Source organism: Palaemon carinicauda, unplaced genomic scaffold (assembly GCF_036898095.1).
Source record: "Palaemon carinicauda isolate YSFRI2023 unplaced genomic scaffold, ASM3689809v2 scaffold114, whole genome shotgun sequence".
In the NCBI taxonomy this organism is placed as follows: domain Eukaryota; kingdom Metazoa; phylum Arthropoda; class Malacostraca; order Decapoda; family Palaemonidae; genus Palaemon; species Palaemon carinicauda.
Genome location: NW_027168638.1, coordinates 174954 through 195168, shown reverse-complemented (window position 1 = coordinate 195168; position 20215 = coordinate 174954). Strand labels below are relative to the sequence as shown.

The window sequence follows — 20215 nt, the reverse complement described above, 5'->3', positions numbered from 1 at the left end:
GCAAAGACAAAGGGGAACACCCCTCTGTGGACAAGGTGGAAGAAACTCCAGGGTAGCCAAGGACAACACTCATCTGCAACAGATCCACCTCAGACGAAGACAGTGTCACTTACTCTCAAAAGCTCAATGGAGAGGCTCCAACAACACCTTGTTCAACAGGGGACCAGCCATACCCAGTGATGGCCACACCTGTAAAATATGACCACAGTTCTGTCCCTCGAACCCCAAAGTTGACCTGTTGTTAAATGGTCTATGCTTCTGCTTAAACATTCCTCGGGAGACTGATCGAGTAAGAGATTTGGGAAGAGATCAGGGGGTCAATTAAGAAGTCAGAGGTTTCTTTGACTTCGATGAGGACCCCGAAAGCAAAGAATCTCTCTTGAGACTTCTTGCACCTACATCTAAAGCTCTCCCACTGGGAGGCAGGCCACTCCCAACACCCAGGGCAGGTGTTGCCCTGCTCACAACGCGGCCTACGCAAGCTGATGTTGAGACATTTAGAAGTGTGAACGTCCAGATAAAAGTTTTTTTGAGTCTTTTGAAGTAAAAACTGTTGTAACCAAGACTTTCCTAATACAACCTCGCCAGTGTATGAGGACGCAACAGTATTAGCTTAATACTAGGTACAAAAGGGAGCATGGTTTACCTGAAGTGATTTGAGTTCAGCGTATGCAGAGAACCCAGGATGCTGCTTTCACCAAGAGAGGGGACGATGAAGAAAAGAATAAGATCCAGTCAAATCTTTTTATTCACGCAGAATTAAAACCGAGTAAACAGTGCCCTCAACTTTCTGCTACTAGTCCAATAAGGAGCTTGAGGTATTATACCAGCTGTTGTGCAGCCACCTCTGGGGCGATAGAAAACGTATCGAGCCTCCTGTGGGTCATATCTTGCAGGCAGTGGGCTGTGAAAGTGTTCTGATGTTTCCACACCCCAGCCTGAAGAACCTGTTTCTGAGAAGTTCCTCTTGAATGCCAGGGACGTAGCTACGCCTCTGACACCATGAGCTCTGGGGTGACGTGAAGGAGGAGGGTCTGGATTCAGCACATGGTCTATGACCTTGCAAATCCATGCTGAGATGGTGTTCTTGGTGACCCTCCTCTTGGTCCTTCCTGAGCTGGCAAAGAGTGCAGGCACACAGGGACAGGCTGCGGCTGTTCTCTTAAGGTACAACCTCAAACTCCTCACTGGGCAGAGTAAGAGATCAGGGTCATCTGTTACAGAACGAAGACTCGAAATCCGGAAGGAGTCGAATCGAGGATCAGCTACTCCTGGGTTCTGAGTCCAAGCAACAAACTCAGGGACAAAGCTGAACGTTACCTCTTCCCCATCTCCTTGAATGGGCGATGTCGTATGAGAGACCATGAAGTTCACTAACTCACTTGGCTGAAGCCAAAGCTAGCAGGAACACCGTCTTCCAAGTTACGTGGCGATAATGGTTTATAGAGAGGTCTCTTCAGAGACCTGAGAACTCGAACCACGTTCCATGGGGAGGTCTCACTTCAGACTGAGGACAGGTAAGTTACTAACTTTGTATGAGTGAGGAAAGTTCTAGCCATGAAGAAATGTCCATTCCATTCAGTCTTAATGCGAGGCTTGAGGCTGAGCGATAGCCTTTTACCGCCAAGACATGCTGTTGGAGAGCATAGGTGCACTGCAGGGTGCTGGGGAGCTGGAGAGTGTTGGCGCGCAGCTGAACGCTTCGGAAGAGCATCCGGATGATGTACAGGAGACAGGAAGGATGACGGAAGGTTGGCAGAAAGGTCGAACTGGACCTAGGATGTGCCCTTTGGAAGGGCGAACATCCACTAATAGGGATTGCAAACGATCCACAGAAGAGTCGATGGCCAAGGACTAACGGCAGCAACATCAGGATAATGACCAGGAATGGGCGAAGGTTAAGGGCCACAGGACGACTATAGTGGAGGCTCCTCTGCGGGGGAAGGCTGCAAAGACAAGACTGAAGAGCTGAAGAGGCGCCTTTTCACCGATGGTCAAGGACATCCTCTCAGGTGAAGCGGAGGGCGAGCTCTGAGACGTGGGATCATTAAGCACACCTAGAGCAGCAGTCCTCCGAAGAGGAGTCTCTATGAGAGAACTCCTCCAAGGGGAAGAACCACTCACAGGAGACAGACGATGGACTTAGTTTCCCCCTCGAAGGATGGACAGAACAGGGAAAACGTAGTCGTTAGCAACAGCCGGAGAGTCTGGAGGGGCAGATGCATTGGCAGCGGCCACAGAAGATGCCTCTAACACCAAAATGTCGACAGGAAATAGAGGATCCTCCTCTGAAGTCAATGACAGCTGCACTCTCGCAACGCAGAGGATAAGTTGCAGCAAGGAGTCCTTGAAAAGCAGACCTGGGAGCCCCAAGCATGACCACACCTATAACAGAAGACATAGACAAGGCCTCACCCGGGGGGGAGAAGTGGGGCCGCTTCGCTAGGGGAAACAACACCATCTCTCAAGGACAAGGGTTGGCCACAAATTGAAGGGGCTACGCTACTGCTCCACAGTCTCTCGGAAGAGGCCGAATGAGTAAGAGTCAGGAGGCAGAAGAAGAGGTCTTGTGTTTTTTCCCTTCAAAGGAATCTTGAAAGGAGAATTATCCCGCTTTGACTTCTTCCGCCGTCCCCCAAACCTTTCACACTGGTAGGTAGACCACTGCCAACACACATTACACTTATTACCACAATCACACTGTTGACCTCTGCAGGTGGGACAAAGGGTATGGTGGTCGGTGTCCACGGCCGACATGAAGGTACCGCAGGGCCAGCCTTCAAGTCCAGGGCAGGTACACATGGTGGCAAAAGTGAACATAAACACATACTATTAAAGAGAAAGAACAAGCAAACACCATTAATGGCAGTCCAAAATATAACTTGGTGAGGATAAAGAACGACAACGAGTCTAAACCAAAGTGACCTAAATCACCGATGTGTGAGAGGGAGCGGTAGCAAGCAACACCACCCTATCCCACCTAACTAGCGGAATGGGTAGTTAACCCTTGCTAAGAGTCTTATGGCTCATTTTCCAGCCTCGCCGAAAGTAATATCCCTATAAATAGCGAAGGTTTTTATAAAGTGATGGAACAAAGAAATATTTCTTAAAAGTTACATAAAATATATTGCTTTTTATCCTTCAGTCTTCTGTTTTTCATATGCAAACAACGAAAACAAACTTGACCCGAAATTAAACCCAAATGATTGCACTTAGTACAGTTAACATCAGGGTGAGCTATGAGCCAAAACAAATCAAATTTCCAAAAACAAACCATGACAGCCTCTGGACATGATTACTGCTCTGTACCACAAATACAATCAATTGAATAACATCAGATATTCAATTTTGTAAACTCACATTAATACTGAAACCTGTAGAATTTATTCTTAAATAAATTGGGTTATGCATTTTACCCACAAAACCCAGCCCTGGGACTTGGAATATTACTCAACAAAATATCTTTAAATCTTAACTTCATTCTTGTGAAACCTGAATACAGTACTGTACTAAGAATGCTGTAAAATCATTTTATGAGAAACTCTCTCTCCAGAGAGACCAATGCAAATTGAAATGTCTGAGAAGAGCAATTGTGTAATTGAAAGAGAAACCAAATATTTAGATATTTTAATGAAGATTCTCCTCTCAAGGACAATCCAATGGAAAATTATAAAACCTAAACTAATCACTAAGACCATGAAATAGAATACATCAACAAAATCACAAAAATCTTAAAAATAATGATTCTTTTCTACCTTATTACTATACTTATATTCAACAAACCAAAAAAAAAGCTATCTCCGTACAATAGTACTTCTAAATAATTACATGACTTCATATTCCAATACAAGTAGACTGGCTTTTAATTCTTCCTTCCCGCTAACATTTATAACTTCACTTAAGTTCAAGAAGCAGGTAGAATCATCCAGTCTTACTTTTACAAAGAGAAAATGTCACCAGCATTCTTTCAAAAGGCTTAATGCTGTATATCATTCTCTTAGCTTTATTTAGGCTGTGACCAAGCCAATCAACTACTGCCCCTGCAACTGAATCAGCAGATATTTACAAGTTCAAACTTAGTACTTTTCTGTTGACGATGTTTCCTTTCCTAGTTTTTATAATACTTATTTATTCAACATTGTTGTCTATCTTAAAATAATCTCATTTTTCATTTCTCTTCTATAGTTTATTCTTTACATTCCCATTTCTTTACTGCACCAGGCTGTCAACTATTTGGTCCCTTGGGCTGGTAGCAATTTGCTTTTGCATCTTGGCTTCTAATAGTAATAAATATGACAAACTTATAACAAAGTTTGTATTTTTCCTATCATACAAACCCGAATTCTTTACTATAGGAGATATTCTAGCGCGAGCTGGAAAATACCACAGAAAAACCTTAACAAGGTCGTTAACAACCGGGCCAGTAGTTATCCACCTGTTAGGGGTGGGGGACTGCCAGCCGGTGGCTACTAAATACCTTCAATCGGATTCTAGCTAGGACTATATTAGGGGGCGGTGACGGAGGGATGATTTGAGTAAAGAATTCGGGTTTGTATGTTGGGAAAAATACAAACTTTGTTATAAGTTTGTCATTTATTCCTACACTAAATACAAACCCTCATTCTTTACTATAGGAGACTTAGTCTTGAGGCCAGGGTGGACAAAGGGTTCCCTATTCCTAGGGAAGATAGTCCTCAAACTAGACTATTGATGAACAAATCTCCCATTAACTTTTCTCTGTTGATCCCCAAAATCTTAGCACGACTGAAGGTTTGTAATTACTTGGAAACAAATGTTTCAGTATGAAGAGGGTCGGGAACAATGACTTGGACCCTATCATACATAGGAAACCCCTGACCTTGAAAAGGGGAATCCTCATGACTACGGGTTTAACTTATACCCTGTGAGAGGAGTCAGATGAGTTTCATACCTTATTTCCATTGGTGAGTCCAGCTGAAACTGATTACAGACTAGGATACCCAGATGGGAGGAAGAAGAAAGGAGCAGAAGATAGATGGATGTTCTTCTAAAACCTAGTGCAACGCAGAATCCTCGACCAATGGCTACTGTCCCCTGAAAGGGCGCAAAGATAGTTACAGCACCTGTTGCCCTGCCACAATAGGCCCTATAGAAAAAGTGTTTAGAGATCTATGTGTCACATCGGTTAAGTAGTGAGAGCTGAATGTAGATTGGCTTGGGAGACTGAAAAATTCTTCTTAAATGCCAAAGAGGCAGCCACTCCCCTAACTTGATGGGCTTTGGGTTGAGCTGCCTCTGGGTCTCCACGAATGGCTCTCGCAATAACTTTCTTTAGCCAGAAAGAAATGGTATTGCGAGAGATTCTCTTCTTTACCTTATTGGTACTGAGGAAGAGATGACGGAGGCGTGGTCTGAAAGGTCTGGTGCCCTTCAGGTATTTCCTTAGCGCCCTGACTGGGCACAGTAGCAATTGGTCAGTATCCTGTGTTACCCAGGCTGGAAAATTGGAATTCTCTAAAGGATGAAGGATTCTGAGTTTTGGCCACAAAGCCTGGCACGAAGTTGAGCGAGACTTGCCCTCATCCTCTAGAATGGGTGACTTCGTAGGATAGACCATGAAGTTCACCAACCCTTTTTGCCGAGGCCAGAGCTACAAGGAAGACGGTCTTAAGGGTTAGGAAGTAGTCAGAGGCCCTATTTAAGGGCTCATAGGGAGGTCCCTTCAAGGAACGTAAGACCAGGGACACGTCCCAAGGTGGTGGTCCAATCTCCACTGGGGGGCAAGATCTCTCAAAACCTCGAATCAACAAGGTGATATCTTCTGAGGTGGAAAGGTCAACTCCTCTCAGTCTATAGATGAGGCTTAAGGCTGATCGATAGCCCTTAATTGCCGAGACAGATAGGAGTTTCTCCTCTCTGAGGTACACCAAGAAGTCTGCCACTAATGGAAGAGAGGGATTGAGTGGAGACACGTCTCGCCCTCTACACCAAGCTGCAAACACTCTCCATTTTGCTTGGTAGAGGTTTGTGGAAGATTGGCGCAGGTGCCTGGACATGTGTTCAGCCACCTTCCCTGAAAAGCCTCTGCTTCTGAGGAGAGACTGGACAGCCTCCAGGCATGAAGCTTCAGGAAGTGGATTCTCCTGTGGGGGATACCACTGTGTGGCTGCATCAACAGATGGGGTTCTAGAGGTAGAAACCTCGGCACTTGAACCAGCAGGGAAAGGAGGTCTGCATACCACTCTCTGCTTGGCCACGCCGGAGCTATTAGCGTTAGTTTGCAGTTCCGGGAGATCCTGAGTTTGTTGATCACCCTTCTGAGCAGGCAAAAGGGTGGAAAGGCATATGCATCCAGGTTGTCCCAGGAGTGTTGCAGGGCATCCTTGATCGCTGCCTGATGGTCTGGAACTGGGGATCTGCAGCAGGGAAGTTTCGCATTTAGAGAGGTGGCGAACAGGTCTATTGTGGGGAACCCCACAAAGCTATTACTGCCTTCGTTACTCGAGGATCCAAAGACCATTCGCCACTCAGCACTTGGTGATGCCTGCTCGGTTGATCTGCCACAATGTTTCTCCGGCCCGGAATAAACCTGGCTGTGAGAGCAATGCTGTGACTTTCTGCCCACTGGCAAATCTGGACTGCTAGCAGACAGAGGTCTCTTGCCAGAGTACCCCCTTGCTTGTTGATGTATGAGATGGCTGTGGAGTTGTCGCTCATCAGAACCACCTCTTGTCCTTGTAGATCTTCCACGAAGAATTTTAGCCCTTTCCAGGCTGCTAGTAATTCCAAATGATTTATGTGGAGAGACTTCTCAACTGGAGACCAAACTCCTGATTCTAATTTCGGGCCTAGGTGTGAACCCCATCTCCGTAGCGACGCGTCCGAAAAGAGTATTAACTTCGGACTGGGGATTTGGAGGGAAATGCCCTTTTGGGTATTCTCTCTGGTCGACCACCAATGAAGATCTTGTAACACCAGATTTGGAACCTCCACTGCCAAGAATGGGGAATCTGTGTTTTGAGACCAATGAGTCTTCAGATACCATTGGAGACTTCTCATTCTCGACCTTCCGCTTGGAACTGGTAATCAAGGGAGGAATGATGACCCAGAAGACACTGCCACGACTTGGCTGAAGGCGGAAGTGGAGACAGGAGATGGGCAATGGACTGGTCCAGTCTCCGCAGCCTGTCTTCTGACGGAAACACTCTCCCTACCTGGGTGTTGATGGACATACCCAGATAGTTTAAAACTTGGGTCGGAGTCAAGCAAGACTTCTCTGCATTTACAAGGATCCCCAGGTCCTTGCAAAGGCTCAGAAGTCTTCTCAGATGATCCAGAGCTAGTTCCCTGGATGAGGCTAGGAGTAGCTAATCCTCCAGGTATCTTAGCAAACAAATTCCGTGCTTGTGAGCTCACGAAGATACGTGTTCGAAAATCTTCGTAAAAACCTGTGGGGCGGTCGAGAGGCTGAAGCACAGGACCTTGAATTCGAAGATTCGACCCTGAACCAGAAAGCACAGAAATTTCCGAGAAGTGCGATGGATCGGCACTTGGAAATATGCATCTTTTAAGTCCACAGATGCCATAAAGTCTCCCGGATGCACCGCTTGGGTCACGGAGGCAGCTGTCTCCATTTTGAATGGAGTTTGCTTTACAAACTGGTTCAAGGTTGAAAGATCGATTACTGGTCTCTAACCTCCCGAGGCTTTCTCTACTAGAAAGAGGCGACTGAAAAACCCTGGGGAAGCGTTGGAGACCTCTTGAATGGCGTCTTTTAGAAGCATGCTTTGGATCTCCCGAGCTAGGGCTTGCTGTTTCCCAGGATCCCGAGGGATCTGGGAGGACGAGATCGGGGGAGGAGTTAGAGGAGGAGAGTCTATGAAGGGGATGCGGTACCCCCAACGAAACACCTTGATGGTCCATTGCATGGCCCCCATAGCCTTCCACCTCCTCCAACTCCCCTGCAGGCACCCCCCTACGCACTTTGAGGGGGGAGCCGTGATCCTATTTCTGTCTAGGGTTCCTCCCTCTGCCTTTAGCCTTTAGAAGAGCCGACTTTCCTCTGCCCATTGGTTTGGGTGTAAAAGAGGGGCAGCTGAGGGTCTTGGCTGGCAGTGGAGTTGCGATTGTTGCTTTGGGTTGTGGAGTTGGCTGCTGTTTCATTGGGCGAAAGGAAGCAGCCTTTCATTGCGGTGTCCTGCGTCTCTTTCCTCCAAGTATCCAGGACAGAGGAGACCGCCTGCTTAGAAAAGAGGAGAGGTTGCAAAAGAACTGACTTTCTCAAATCAGACTTTTCAGTCTTACCGATGCTCCTATGAAGTCTGGAGACTACAGATTCCCTCCTTTTGAGAATCCAGTTACCCCACATTGGTGCAACCGTAGCAGTTAGGAAGTCCATTGTTTTGGCCCCAGCTGCCAGGACTTCTTGTAGGGACTGCATGGAGTTTTGGTTTGAAAGGTCTTCGTAACTAGCTAGGTAGCCGACTGTACCTGACCACGTGTCAAACCAGGATAATGCCTCCAGAAGGGACATTGGCGCTGCTTCCATTGCCGAGGCTTCTGTGGCGGTGAAAGAGACTGGGAGAGAAGTCTCTCTCTGCAGAGCAGCCAGGCGTGAGCCTTGCTGTGAGGGGATCCAGTGTCAGAGGAGAAGAGTTGGCGTCTCTGACCTTGTAAAAACGCCTCTGCCTCAAAAAAGGAAAATGCAGAAGTTTATGGGATCCTTGAGACTTCAAGGAACCCGTTTCCCCCGAGATGGCCTGCGAGACCTTCCTCAGATGGCCTGCAGTGTGAATAGACCAGAGAAGTTCGATTCTGGTCTTAGGGTTTGGTGGAGGACAACATAGTCTGTCTAAAGCTGGAGCGTCGGTATGTCGAGGTGACAGATGTAAATCTACGAGGCCTGAGATATTACACATCGTTCTTAGAGCCCTCAGATAGGCGGACTCTAAATCTTTTGATGGTTGTTCTTCCGAGGAATCTTCCGGTCGTGCTAATTCCTCGCGAGGGGGGCGATAGAAGCCAGAGTGTCTGAAGGTAACGGCTAAGTAGCACACTCCATTGCCGATATTCCCAGGGAGGGCTGGGCGCTAGCCAATGGCGCCACGCACGCCTGACCTTGCCTGGAAGTTGATGGTTTAGGCGAAGGTGACCGAATTAACGGTACTGTCTCAATAAGAGGTTGCTTTGATCGGTTTTCTCCTCTGTTCTCAGCCGAAGAGAAGAAAGGTTGAACCCCTATGTCTTCTGAGGTTCTCGTGAAGCTCATATTCCGTAACTCGTTAGAAAGTACGGGAACGAGAGCTGTTCTGTCCGACCCGCGAGGGCGAGGTGAATGACCCCGCGCAGGTAAGTCCGGAGTTTTGCGTGATCGGGAGGTTGAAGGACGGGAGTGCTCTCTCTCTCTCAGTTGATATAAAGCGACGGCAAGAAGAAGAGTTCTTTCTCCCTTCCCTAGAGCGCTCTGAGCTCCTCCCGATAAAATGTGAACGGAAGGAATCGCGCTCAGTGTGCTCTCTTTCCTTAGATTTAACATCGCCCCAACGGCAGCGCTTATTGCGCTTACGAGAAAACTCTTGTGACGAAGAGTGCGAATGTATGGTAGAGCTCTTCTTCTTATAGCGCCTAAATGATTCCACGCGAGAGGAAGACGATCGCGAAGCAGAACGATGGCTCGAGGATGTACTCTTCTTATGTTTATGGCGAGAGCACTTATCACTTCTCGGCGAGCCATTTCGTGAAAAAACAGACGACGAGGAAGAGCTAGAACGATGACGTCTCATCCTATGTCGCCTCTCTCTCCCACGAGAACGTCTGGGCGAAGAAGAGCGAGCTCCCCTTTTCCTCTTCTCTCTCTCTCTCCTATCCTCCGAGGATGACGAATACGATGAGGAGGAGGAGAAGGGGGAGGTATCGCGATGATCGCGCTTGCGACGTTGTTTCGTAGAAGCGCAAGCACGGAGCGAAGTAGGTTTTGCGGGAGCTGAAGTTCTTACATCTGCTGACACTTCAGCGGCCGCCGATTGGGATGTCGGCGAGGTCCGGAACTCCCGAAGGCTCCAAAACAGAAGGGACCTGAGGTAAAATTGTGCCCGCGAGGAACTGGTTCCACACTTCCACTGAAGGAGAACCACGAAGTCCAAGGGCAGGCCATACCGCTCGTACGTTATTAGGAATAGAAGCAGTAATAGAATTATTTCCGATGATGGAAGAAACTGTCCCACTGGGATGGGCAACTTAATCCTCCTGACCCGAGGGAATGGGAGTTAAGTCAATGGTGCTGCTCTTCCTTGACTTCCCCCTGGAGGAAGGAGGCAAGGAAGAGATCGAGAGGCCGAAGAAGAGGCCCGAGACTCCTTACCTTTCGACGGCGAACCTGGAGGTAACGAATCTTTCTTGGATTTATTCTTCTTCCTCTTCATAAACTTATCCCACTGCGTTGGCGACCATTCTCTACATACTTGGCAGGGGGAGCCTTCAGAACACCTATGACCTCTACACAAAGGGCATAGGGAATGAGGATCCACCTCCGGAGGTGACATGAATGTGCCACAAGATTTCGGGGGAATCCTGGGACACTTCCTCATACAGTATTAGAGGACATCACATCTAATAAAGAAAGAAAAGAAAAAGTTCATAAAAAAACACACTAAAGAAAGGCTAGTCTGCCAGTCAAACAAAAGCAGGAGCAGCGGTGTTACCACTGCAACAGCTAGAATTAGATTGAAGGTATTCAGTAGCCACCGGACGGCAGTCCCCCACCCCTAACAGGTGGATAACTACCGGGCCGGTCGTTAACGACCTTGGTAAGGTTTTTCTGCCGTATTTTCCAGCTTGCGCTAGAATATCTCCAATAGTAAAGAATGAGGGTTTGTATTTAGTATAGGAACAAATGCTGATATGAGAAATTTGGAAATAATTGATATTTTTCCTGACAATACAAACCTGGAGCTCTTTACAGAGGAGATGCATTTGGCAACAGTTGGAACTAGCAGTAAAACATTTAGCAAGGTGTAACTACCATAAGCTAGTTAGCGAAGGGAGAGCAAGAGTTGGACCAACCACCTTGCTCACACCAGCAGTTGTAACTGAACGTCACTTTGCAATTACGGCAGGACTTCCTGGGGGAAGGTGATGGCGGGATCAGTATATGTTAAGAGCTCCAGGATTGTACAAGGATACAACAAAAATAAAAATTATTTCCAAATCTGTCATTTGTTACGGCACTACATACATACCCTTACGATATTTACAGTGGAGACTCACCGTTAGGTGGGTGTAAGTTCAAAAAACTAACTGGCTAATGCCTGACCTGGGGTGCTGCTCTGTGCTTCACATAATCTGTTTGGAGGCACCACGTCACCTCGTCGACTCTGAGAGCTAACGGCATGGGTAATCGTGCGAAAGGGTAAGAACTCTCACATCTATAATCTTTTCTGTTTTTTCTCCTTTATTCCAGATCACAATATCAGATTTTATAGCACCTCCTTCTATGATGATTCTTGAGGAAACCTTCAGACCAAAAAGCTTTACCACAGTCCGTGCACATGAATGGTTTTTCTTCCATGTGAGTTCTTAAATGTTTATAGAGTCTCTGTTTTAAATGATTTATTTTGCCACATTCATGACATTGGAATAGATCTCTCATGTGATTTCTTATGTCTAGTGAGATATTTTTTTGAAATAAAGAATTTGCTACAGACATTACATTTGTATGGCTTCTCTCCCGTGTGAATTCTTAAATGTTCAGTGAGAGTTTGTTTCCAAGTGAATGCTTTGCTACAGACATTGCATTTGTATGGCTTCTCTCCCGTGTGAATTCTTAAATGTTCAGTGAGAGATTGTTTCCAAATGAATGCTTTGCTACAGACATTACATTTGTATGGCTTCTCTCCTCCCATGTGAATTCTTAAATGGCAAGTGAGAGATTGTTTCTGAGTAAATGTTTTGCTACAGACATCGCACTTGTATGGCTTCTCTCCTGTGTGAATTCTTAAATGTGGAATGAGATATGCTTCTCTAGCAAATGTTTTGCTACAGACATTGCATTTGTACGACTTCTCTCCCGTGTGAATTCTTACATGTACAGTGAGACATGATTTTGTAGTAAATGTTTTGCTGCAGACATTACATTTGTATTTCTCTCCCGTGTGAATTCTTAAATGTGCAGTAAGATGTGCTTCTCTAGTAAAAGCTTTGCAACAGACATTGCATTTGTATGGCTCCTCTCCCGTGTGAATTCTTAAATGTGCAGTGAGATATTCTTTTCTAGTAAAAGCTTTGCTACAGACATTACATTTGTATGGCTTCTCTTCCGTATGAATTCCTAAATGTCTAGTGAAAAGATTTTTCGTAGTAAATGCTTTGCTACAGACATTACATTTGTATGGCTTCTCTCCCGTGTGAACTCTTAAATGTAATGAAAGACTATACCTATCACGAAAAGCTTTCCCACATTCACTGCATGTGCATCGCTTTCTACCTAGAGCATTGGGGTTACCATTACCTAAGATCCTTTTTTTTATCTGCTTCTCCTTTATTTGATTCAGAACATCTTTCTGTAAGAATTCTCTTCCACTGATTACACATGAAAGTCTTCCCTTTTCTTTTCCCTTATCCTCTTTCACAGCTGTCCCTAAGTCAGTGTCTACACTTTCCTCATCATCGACATCCCCTTTACAACTTAATGAACCGTTTTCACTCAATGATGCATCGTACTCGTAGGAATTTTTTGAGTAGCTTTCGCTAGAATCAAATATTTCTGGCTCTACTTTGACTTCCATTTTTGGATCCAAGAAAAGAGCGCCATCATTAAAGAGAGCAACACTGCCAAACATATCATTATTTTCTGGATCGACTGCAGGTGAAAATAGATCTTCAATTTCACTTTTCATTGAAAATTCGAAAGGTGGTTCAGAATTCATCATCCTCTCCCTATCAAAAGATGAAAAACCCCTTAATATTATTTTCAATAGACTCCAAAGATGAAATTAAGACTAAACTTCCTATTCTCAGACATCATACTGTACAACAAAAACTTCCAACATGGCCCTATCTTTTCCAGTCTTACATCTCTGGCATATACCTTCAGTAGCTTACAAGCTTTAGCAGCAAGAGGTGGATGATTCCTTCCTTTGAGATGAAAAGTCTGGAAGAAAAGGAAACTACAATCAGTTGGGGAAGAGGAAAACTCAATAAAAATAATGGAGTTTTCTAAAAAATATGATATTTTAATTATAAAATAAATTTTTGAATATACTTACCCGGTGAATATATAATAGCTGCAACTCCGTTGCTCGACAGACAAAAAACAGTAAAAACTCGCCAGCGATCGCTATACAGGTTGCGGGTGTGCCCACCAGCGCCAACTGTCGGCCAGATACCATACTCGATGTAAACAAAGACTCAATTTCTTCTCATCCCACTGCGTCTCTATTGGGGAGGAAGGGAGGGTCCTTTAATTTATATATTCACCGGGTAAGTATATTCAAAAATTTATTTTATAATTAAAATATCATTTTTAAATATTTAACTTAGCCGGTGAATATATAATAGCTGATTCACACCCAAGGAGGTGGGTAGAGACCAGTTAAATATGTTTACATCGTACAAGCTAAGAGTTTTTATTTCATTTTGGAAGTTATCAATATAACAAAAACAAAATAAATAGGTACCTGGTAAGGAAGTCGACTTAGACGATTACTCTGCCTTGTAAGTACGTCTTCCTTACGGAGCCTCGCGATCCTTTTAGGATGCTGACAGACCCCTAGGAGCTTAAGTATCAAGGGCTGCAACCCATACAACAGGACCTCATCAAACCCCTAATCTGGGCGCTCTCAAGAAATGACTTTGACCACCCGCCAAATCAACCAGGATGCGAAAGGCTTCTTAGCCTTCCGGACAACCCATAAAAACAACATTAAAAACATTTCAAGAGACAGATTAAAAGGATATGGAATTAGGGAATTGTAGTGGTTGAGACCTCACCCACTACTGCACTCGCTGCTACGAATGGTCCCAGTGTGTAGCAGTTCTCGTAAAGAGACTGGACATCTTTCAAGTAAAATGACGCGAACACTGACTTGCTTCTCTAATAGGTTGCGTCCATTATACTTTGCAGAGATCTATTTTGCTTAAAGGCCACGGAAGTTGCTACAGCTCTAACTTCGTGCGTCTTAACCTTAAGCAAAGATCGGTCTTCCTCACTCAGATGTGAATGAGCTTCTCGTATTAACAATCTGATAAAGTATGACAAAGCATTCTTTGACATAGGCAAGGATGGTTTCTTAACTGAACACCATAAAGCTTCAGATTGGCCTCGTAAAGGTTTAGTACGATCTAAATAGAACTTAAGAGCTCTAACAGGGCATAAGACTCTTTCTAGTTCATTGCCTACGATCTCCGATAAGCTGGGAATATCGAAAGATTTAGGGCAAGGCCGAGAAGGTAGCTCATTTTTGGCTAGAAAACCAAGTTGCAGCGAACAAGTAGCTTTTTCCGACGAAAATCCTATGTTCTTGCTGAAGGCATGAATCTCACTGACTCTTTTAGCCGAGGCTAAGCATACCAGGAAAAGAGTCTTAAGAGTGAGATCTTTCAGGGAGGCTGACTGTAAAGGCTCAAACCTGTCTGACATGAGGAATCTTAGTACCACGTCTAAATTCCACCCAGGAGTAGCCAAACGACGCTCCTTAGTGGTCTCAAAAGACTTAAGGAGGTCTTGCAGATCTTTATTGTTGGAAAGATCTAAGCCTCTATGCCGGAAGACCGATGCCAACATGCTTCTGTAGCCCTTGATAGTGGGAGCTGAAAGGGATCGTCCTTTTCTCAGGTATAAGAGAAAATCAGCTATTTGGGCTACAGAGGTACTGGTCGAGGATACAGAAACTGACTTGCACCAGTCTCGGAAGATTTCCCACTTCGATTGGTAGACTCTAATGGTAGACGCTCTCCTTGCTCTAGCAATCGCACTGGCTGCCTCCTTCGAAAAGCCTCTAGCTCTCGAGAGTCTTTCGATAGTCTGAAGGCAGTCAGACGAAGAGCGTGGAGGCTTTGGTGTACCTTCTTTACATGTGGCTGACGTAGAAGGTCTACTCTTAGAGGAAGACTTCTGGGAACGTCTACTAACCATCGAAGTACCTCGGTGAACCATTCTCTCGCGGGCCAGAGGGGAGCAACTAACGTCAACCTTGTCCCTTCGTGAGAGGCGAACTTCTGCAGTACCTTGTTGACAATCTTGAATGGTGGGTATGCGTAGAGATCCAGGTGTGACCAATCTAGGAGGAAGGCATCTATATGTATTGCTGCTGGGTCCGGGACTGGAGAGCAATAGATTGGAAGCCTCTTGGTCAGCGAGGTTGCAAAGAGATCTATGGTTGGTTGACCCCAAGTGGCCCAAAGTCTCTTGCACACATCCTTGTGGAGGGTCCATTCGGTTGGAATTACTTGCCCTTTCCGACTGAGACAATCTGCTAGGACGTTCAAGTCGCCCTGGATGAACCTCGTTACTAGGGAGATGTCTCGACCTTTTGACCAGATGAGCAGGTCCCTTGCGATCTCGTACAACGTCAGTGAGTGGGTACCACCTTGTTTGGAGATGTACGCCAAGGCCGTGGTGTTGTCCGAGTTTACTTCCACCACTTTGCCTCGAAGGAGATACTCGAAGCTTTTCAAGGCCAGATGAACTGCCAACAGCTCCTTGCAGTTGATATGCATGCTCCTCTGACTCGCGTTCCACAGACCTGAGCATTCCCGACCGTCCAGCGTCGCGCCCCAGCCCAAGTCCGATGCGTCCGAGAAGAGAACGTGGTTGGGTATCTGAACAGCCAGGGGAAGACCCTCTCTTAGGTTGATATTGTCCTTCCACCAAGTCAGACAAGACTTTATCTTTCCGGAAATCGGGATCGAGACCGCCTCTAGCGTCTTGTCCTTTTTCCAGTGAAAAGCCAGATGGAATTGAAGAGGATGGAGGTGTAGTCTTCCTAGTGATACAAATTGCTCCAGGGATGACAGCGTCCCTACCAGACTCATCCACAGCCTGACTGAGCAGCGTTCTTTCTTCAGCATCTTCTGAATGGAGAGCAGGGCTTGATCTATTCTGGGGGCCGACGGAAAAGCCCGAAAAGCTTGACTGTGAATCTCCATCCCTAAATACAGAAAAGTTTGGGATGGGACCAGCTGCGACTTTTCCAAATTGACTAGGAGTCCCAATTCCTTGGTCAGATCTAGAGTCCACTTGAGATCCTTCAGACAGCGACGACTGGAAGAGGCTCTGAGAAGCCAGTCGTCCAAATAAAGGGAGGCTCGGATGTCCGATAAGTGGAGGAATTTGGCCACATTCCTCATCAGCCTCGTAAATACGAGAGGAGCTGTGCTTAAGCCAAAGCACAGGGCCCGAAACTGGTAAACCACATCTTCGAAGACGAATCTCAGAAAAGATTGGGAGTCTGAGTGAATGGGGATGTGGAAGTAGGCGTCCCTTAGGTCTAGCGAGACCATCCAGTCTTCCTTTCTGACCGCTGCTAAGACTGACTTTGTGGTCTCCATGGAAAACTTCGTCTTTGTGACAAAGACATACAGAGCACTGACGTCTAGCACCGGTCTCCAACCTCCTGTCTTCTTTGATACTAGGAAGAGACGGTTGTAAAACCCCGGTGATTGAAGGTCCGAGACTTTGACCACCGCTCCCTTCTCTAGCAAAAGAGACACTTCCAGTTTCAGGGCTTGTCTCTTTTCTTCCTCTCTGTACCTGGGAGAGAGATCGATGGGGGACGTCGCCAGAGGGGGTTTGCGTACAAAAGGGATTTTGTACCCCTCTCTGAGTAACTTCACAGATTGTTGATCTGCGCCTCTCTTCTCCCAGGCTTGCCAGAAGTTCTTGAGTCTGGCTCCTACTGCTGTCTGAAGTTGCGGGCAGTCAGACTCTGCCCTTAGAGGACTTGGATCCTTTCCTCTTCCCTCGCTTCCCTTCGGCACGAGCACCTCCCCTGCTGGAGGCTCTACCACGAAAGGGCGGAATAAAGCGAGACGCAGGAGTGTCTATCCTCGGTCTAGCAGACAATGGAGGCAAAGGGGGAGCTTTGCGAGCCGAGGACGCAACTAGATCGTGGGTGTCCTTCTGAACTAAAGACAAGGCAATTTCCTTTACCAAGACTTCAGGAAACAGGCACTTGGAAAGGGGAGCAAAGAGTAGCTCAGATCTTTGGCATGGCGTCACTCCTGCAGACAGGAAAGAACTCCGGACGTGAATGAGGCGGCAAGCTCGTTGGACCCATCACGGACGGCCTTGTCCATGCAGGACATAATGAGCAAGGAAACATCCTTATCTGTAGAAGAGATTTTCCTGCTCAGGGCTCCTAAGCACCAGTCTAGGAAGTTAAAGACTTCGAAAGCCCTAAATATACCTTTAAGAAGGTGGTCCAGGTCCGATGGTGACCAACAAATCTTCGAGCGTCTCATGGCAAGGCGGCGGGGAGAGTCTACAAGATTTGAGAAGTCGCCCTGGGCAGAGGCAGGAACTCCCAAGCCGAGAACTTCTCCCGTGGCATACCAGACGCTCGATCTAGACGAGAGTTTAGATGGGGGAAAGGCAAATGCTGTCTTTCCTAAACTCTTCTTGGTCTCTAACCAATCTCCCAACAGCCGCAAAGCTCTCTTGGATGAGCGAGAGAGAACGAACTTAGTAAAGGCAGGTGCGGTAGCAGGCACGCCTAATACAAACTCTGACGGCGGCGAACGAGGAGCCACAGAAACAAAGTGGTCAGGGAACAACTCCTTAAATACAGCCAAGACTTTTCTAAAGTCCAATGATGGTTGAGTTGCCTTAGGCTCGTCAAGTTCTGAAGGTTGATCCTCTTGTGGTTCAGCAACGTCCTCATCTGATAGTTCCTCATCCGAAAACTGATGCGGAAACGGCAAAGGAGTGGGCAACGTTTGGCTCGCTGAGTTCGGTCGCACTGGTGCATGCGTGACGGAGCCGGACGCAGCGTCATGGAACTGCTGCACAGTCTGGGAACTGTCAACAACCATGGGTGCGCGAGGACGCACAGCGTCCACCCGAGACTGTTTAGACCGTCTGGGTTGTGCAGTCAACACCATACCGGGTTGCGGAGGTTGACGCACCGCGTCAAAACAAGTCACCTCTGATGGTTGCTGAACGTCCTGAACGTCAACAACCACCTCCGTGCGTTGCCTAACGTCAACGTGCGGCTGGCAACCCACACTGGGTCGCATCGTTGGAGGTACAACCCCAACAGACCGTTTGGATGGTTGTTGGCCAGAAGGTTCAGCAGCAACCTTCTCCGCATTGAAGGCCTCCATCAAGGACGCAAGCTTGGACTGCATGTCCTGTAGCAACACCCATTTAGGGTCTACGGCAGCAGGTGCGGCAACAGACGGGGTGAGCGACTGAGGCGGCACCGCTTTGCCTCTCTTAGGCGGCGAGCAGTCATCAGATGACGGCAACAAGTCCGAACTGACCCAGTGGCTACAACCGGGACGTTGGACTTGTCCTGAAGGGACTGACTTACGCTTCAAAGGTCGTGAGACCTTGGTCCAAGGTTCCTTACGAGAAACACCTTCGGACGACGAGGTAAAGATGGGCTCTCTCGTCTTACGTTGGTAGGGGCGATCTTGGGGAGATACGCCTGATACCATAGAGGGAACGTCTGTTCGCTGATCAAGGCCTCTCGAACCCATGAGTCGTACGACATTGCTTCTCCCCTGGGCTTGGGAGCTTGCAAGAGGTCCCGGACTAGGAGGACGACAGGCACGAACAGACGAACCCTCAAGCGCAACACTGTTCACAACACTTTGAGAAACACTAGGCACTTTAACACTTTCCGCGGCACTTTGGCACTTTAGTTCCTTTACGTCCGCCATGAGTTGATTGCGGTCACTTGCAAGGGCCTCAACTCTCTCCCCCAAGGCATGGATAGCACGCATCATGTCTGCCATCGATGGTTCCTGAGTGCTAGGAGGGGGGTTAGGAACAACCACTACAGGGGAAGGATTAGGTTCAGGGGCATGTGGAGAGGAAAAATCTACCGACCTAGAAGAGCTTCTCCTTACCCTATCTCTCTCTAGTCTGCGTGTATACTTCTCAAATTCGATAAAATCGAATTCCGAAAGGCCCACGCATTCCTCACACCGATCTTCCAATTGACAGGTTTTACCCCTACAATTGGAACAAACAGTGTGAGGGTCGAGAGAAGCCTTTGGAAGACGCCTATGACAGTCCCTAGCATTACATTTCCTGAACTTGGGAACTTGTGAAAGGTCAGCCATTTTGAATTGGTCAAGGGAAAATTCCAAAAAACGATCTAAGTCATCAACAATTAATCCGATCCAAGAAAGAGTTCAAGGATTTATTTGAAGAAAAACACCTGTACTGCGAAAGCTCAAACCAAAATAAAGTACTTCACCAAATATGATGGGAAAAACTCCAGGTTTCAACAGCGAGTAAAGTACGTCTTGTCGACACGTCGACAGAAAAGAAAATTGAGTCTTTGTTTACATCGAGTATGGTATCTGGCCGACAGTTGGCGTTGGTGGGCACACCCGCAACCTGTATAGCGATCGCTGGCGAGTTTTTACTGTTTTTTGTCTGTCGAGCAACGGAGTTGCAGCTATTATATATTCACCGGCTAAGTTAAATATTTTAAAAAAATAAATTCATAAAGTTACGTAATTTGCATTTTTCCTAAACATACAAACCACAGACTTTGATCTGTGTTCTATCTGTTCTTGTTACACATTTCAGGCATCTAAAAATCTCATATCCTCTGTAGATTCTATAATCCACAGCATCTCCTGTGACATTATTGGTTTCATTCTTTAAATAGTTTTCCCCTTGCTCTTCAAAAAGACAAAGACGTTTCATCCATTGTCTTATTTCCTTTACTGTACTTCCTCTACAGTCACCATCAAAATTGTCTTGCTAATACTGCTATGCACCTCTGAGCCTTCCTCCAGAATTATGAACAGCAAAAGGCTATATAGTAATCTTGCACAGACAGGAACATTTACCACAAACTCTTCCATATCATTCCCTCTGCCTTTTGCTTTGGTTCTAGTATTATGGCAAAGTAACATTACTCACTTGGTAAGTTGTTTCTTTCTGGTTGCCTTTGTGTTGTCCAGTACCTTCTCAAGAACAACAGATACCCTCCATCCCTGTGAAGATGGACCAGGAATTCTGCAATTTTAGGTTGAGAGGGTCTGGATGAAGAATGACCTT

The 20215-nt window shown here is 46.4% G+C and overlaps 2 protein-coding genes across 2 annotated transcripts in view; both read right to left on the bottom strand.

The window, feature by feature from the left end:
• LOC137635329 (zinc finger protein ZFP2-like) overlaps nucleotides 1–20215 on the bottom strand; it is a 56468-nt gene that overhangs the window by 4885 nt on the left and 31368 nt on the right. The gene's annotated exons all lie outside the window — the stretch shown is intronic.
• LOC137635326 (zinc finger protein 665-like) overlaps nucleotides 3558–20215 on the bottom strand; it is a 58444-nt gene continuing 41786 nt past the window's right edge. Inside the window, exon 4 of the mRNA XM_068367789.1 lies at nucleotides 3558–12968. Coding sequence (XP_068223890.1) covers nucleotides 11601–12968 — 1368 coding nt within the window. The 3' untranslated portion in view covers nucleotides 3558–11600. The remainder of the gene's footprint in view (nucleotides 12969–20215) is intronic.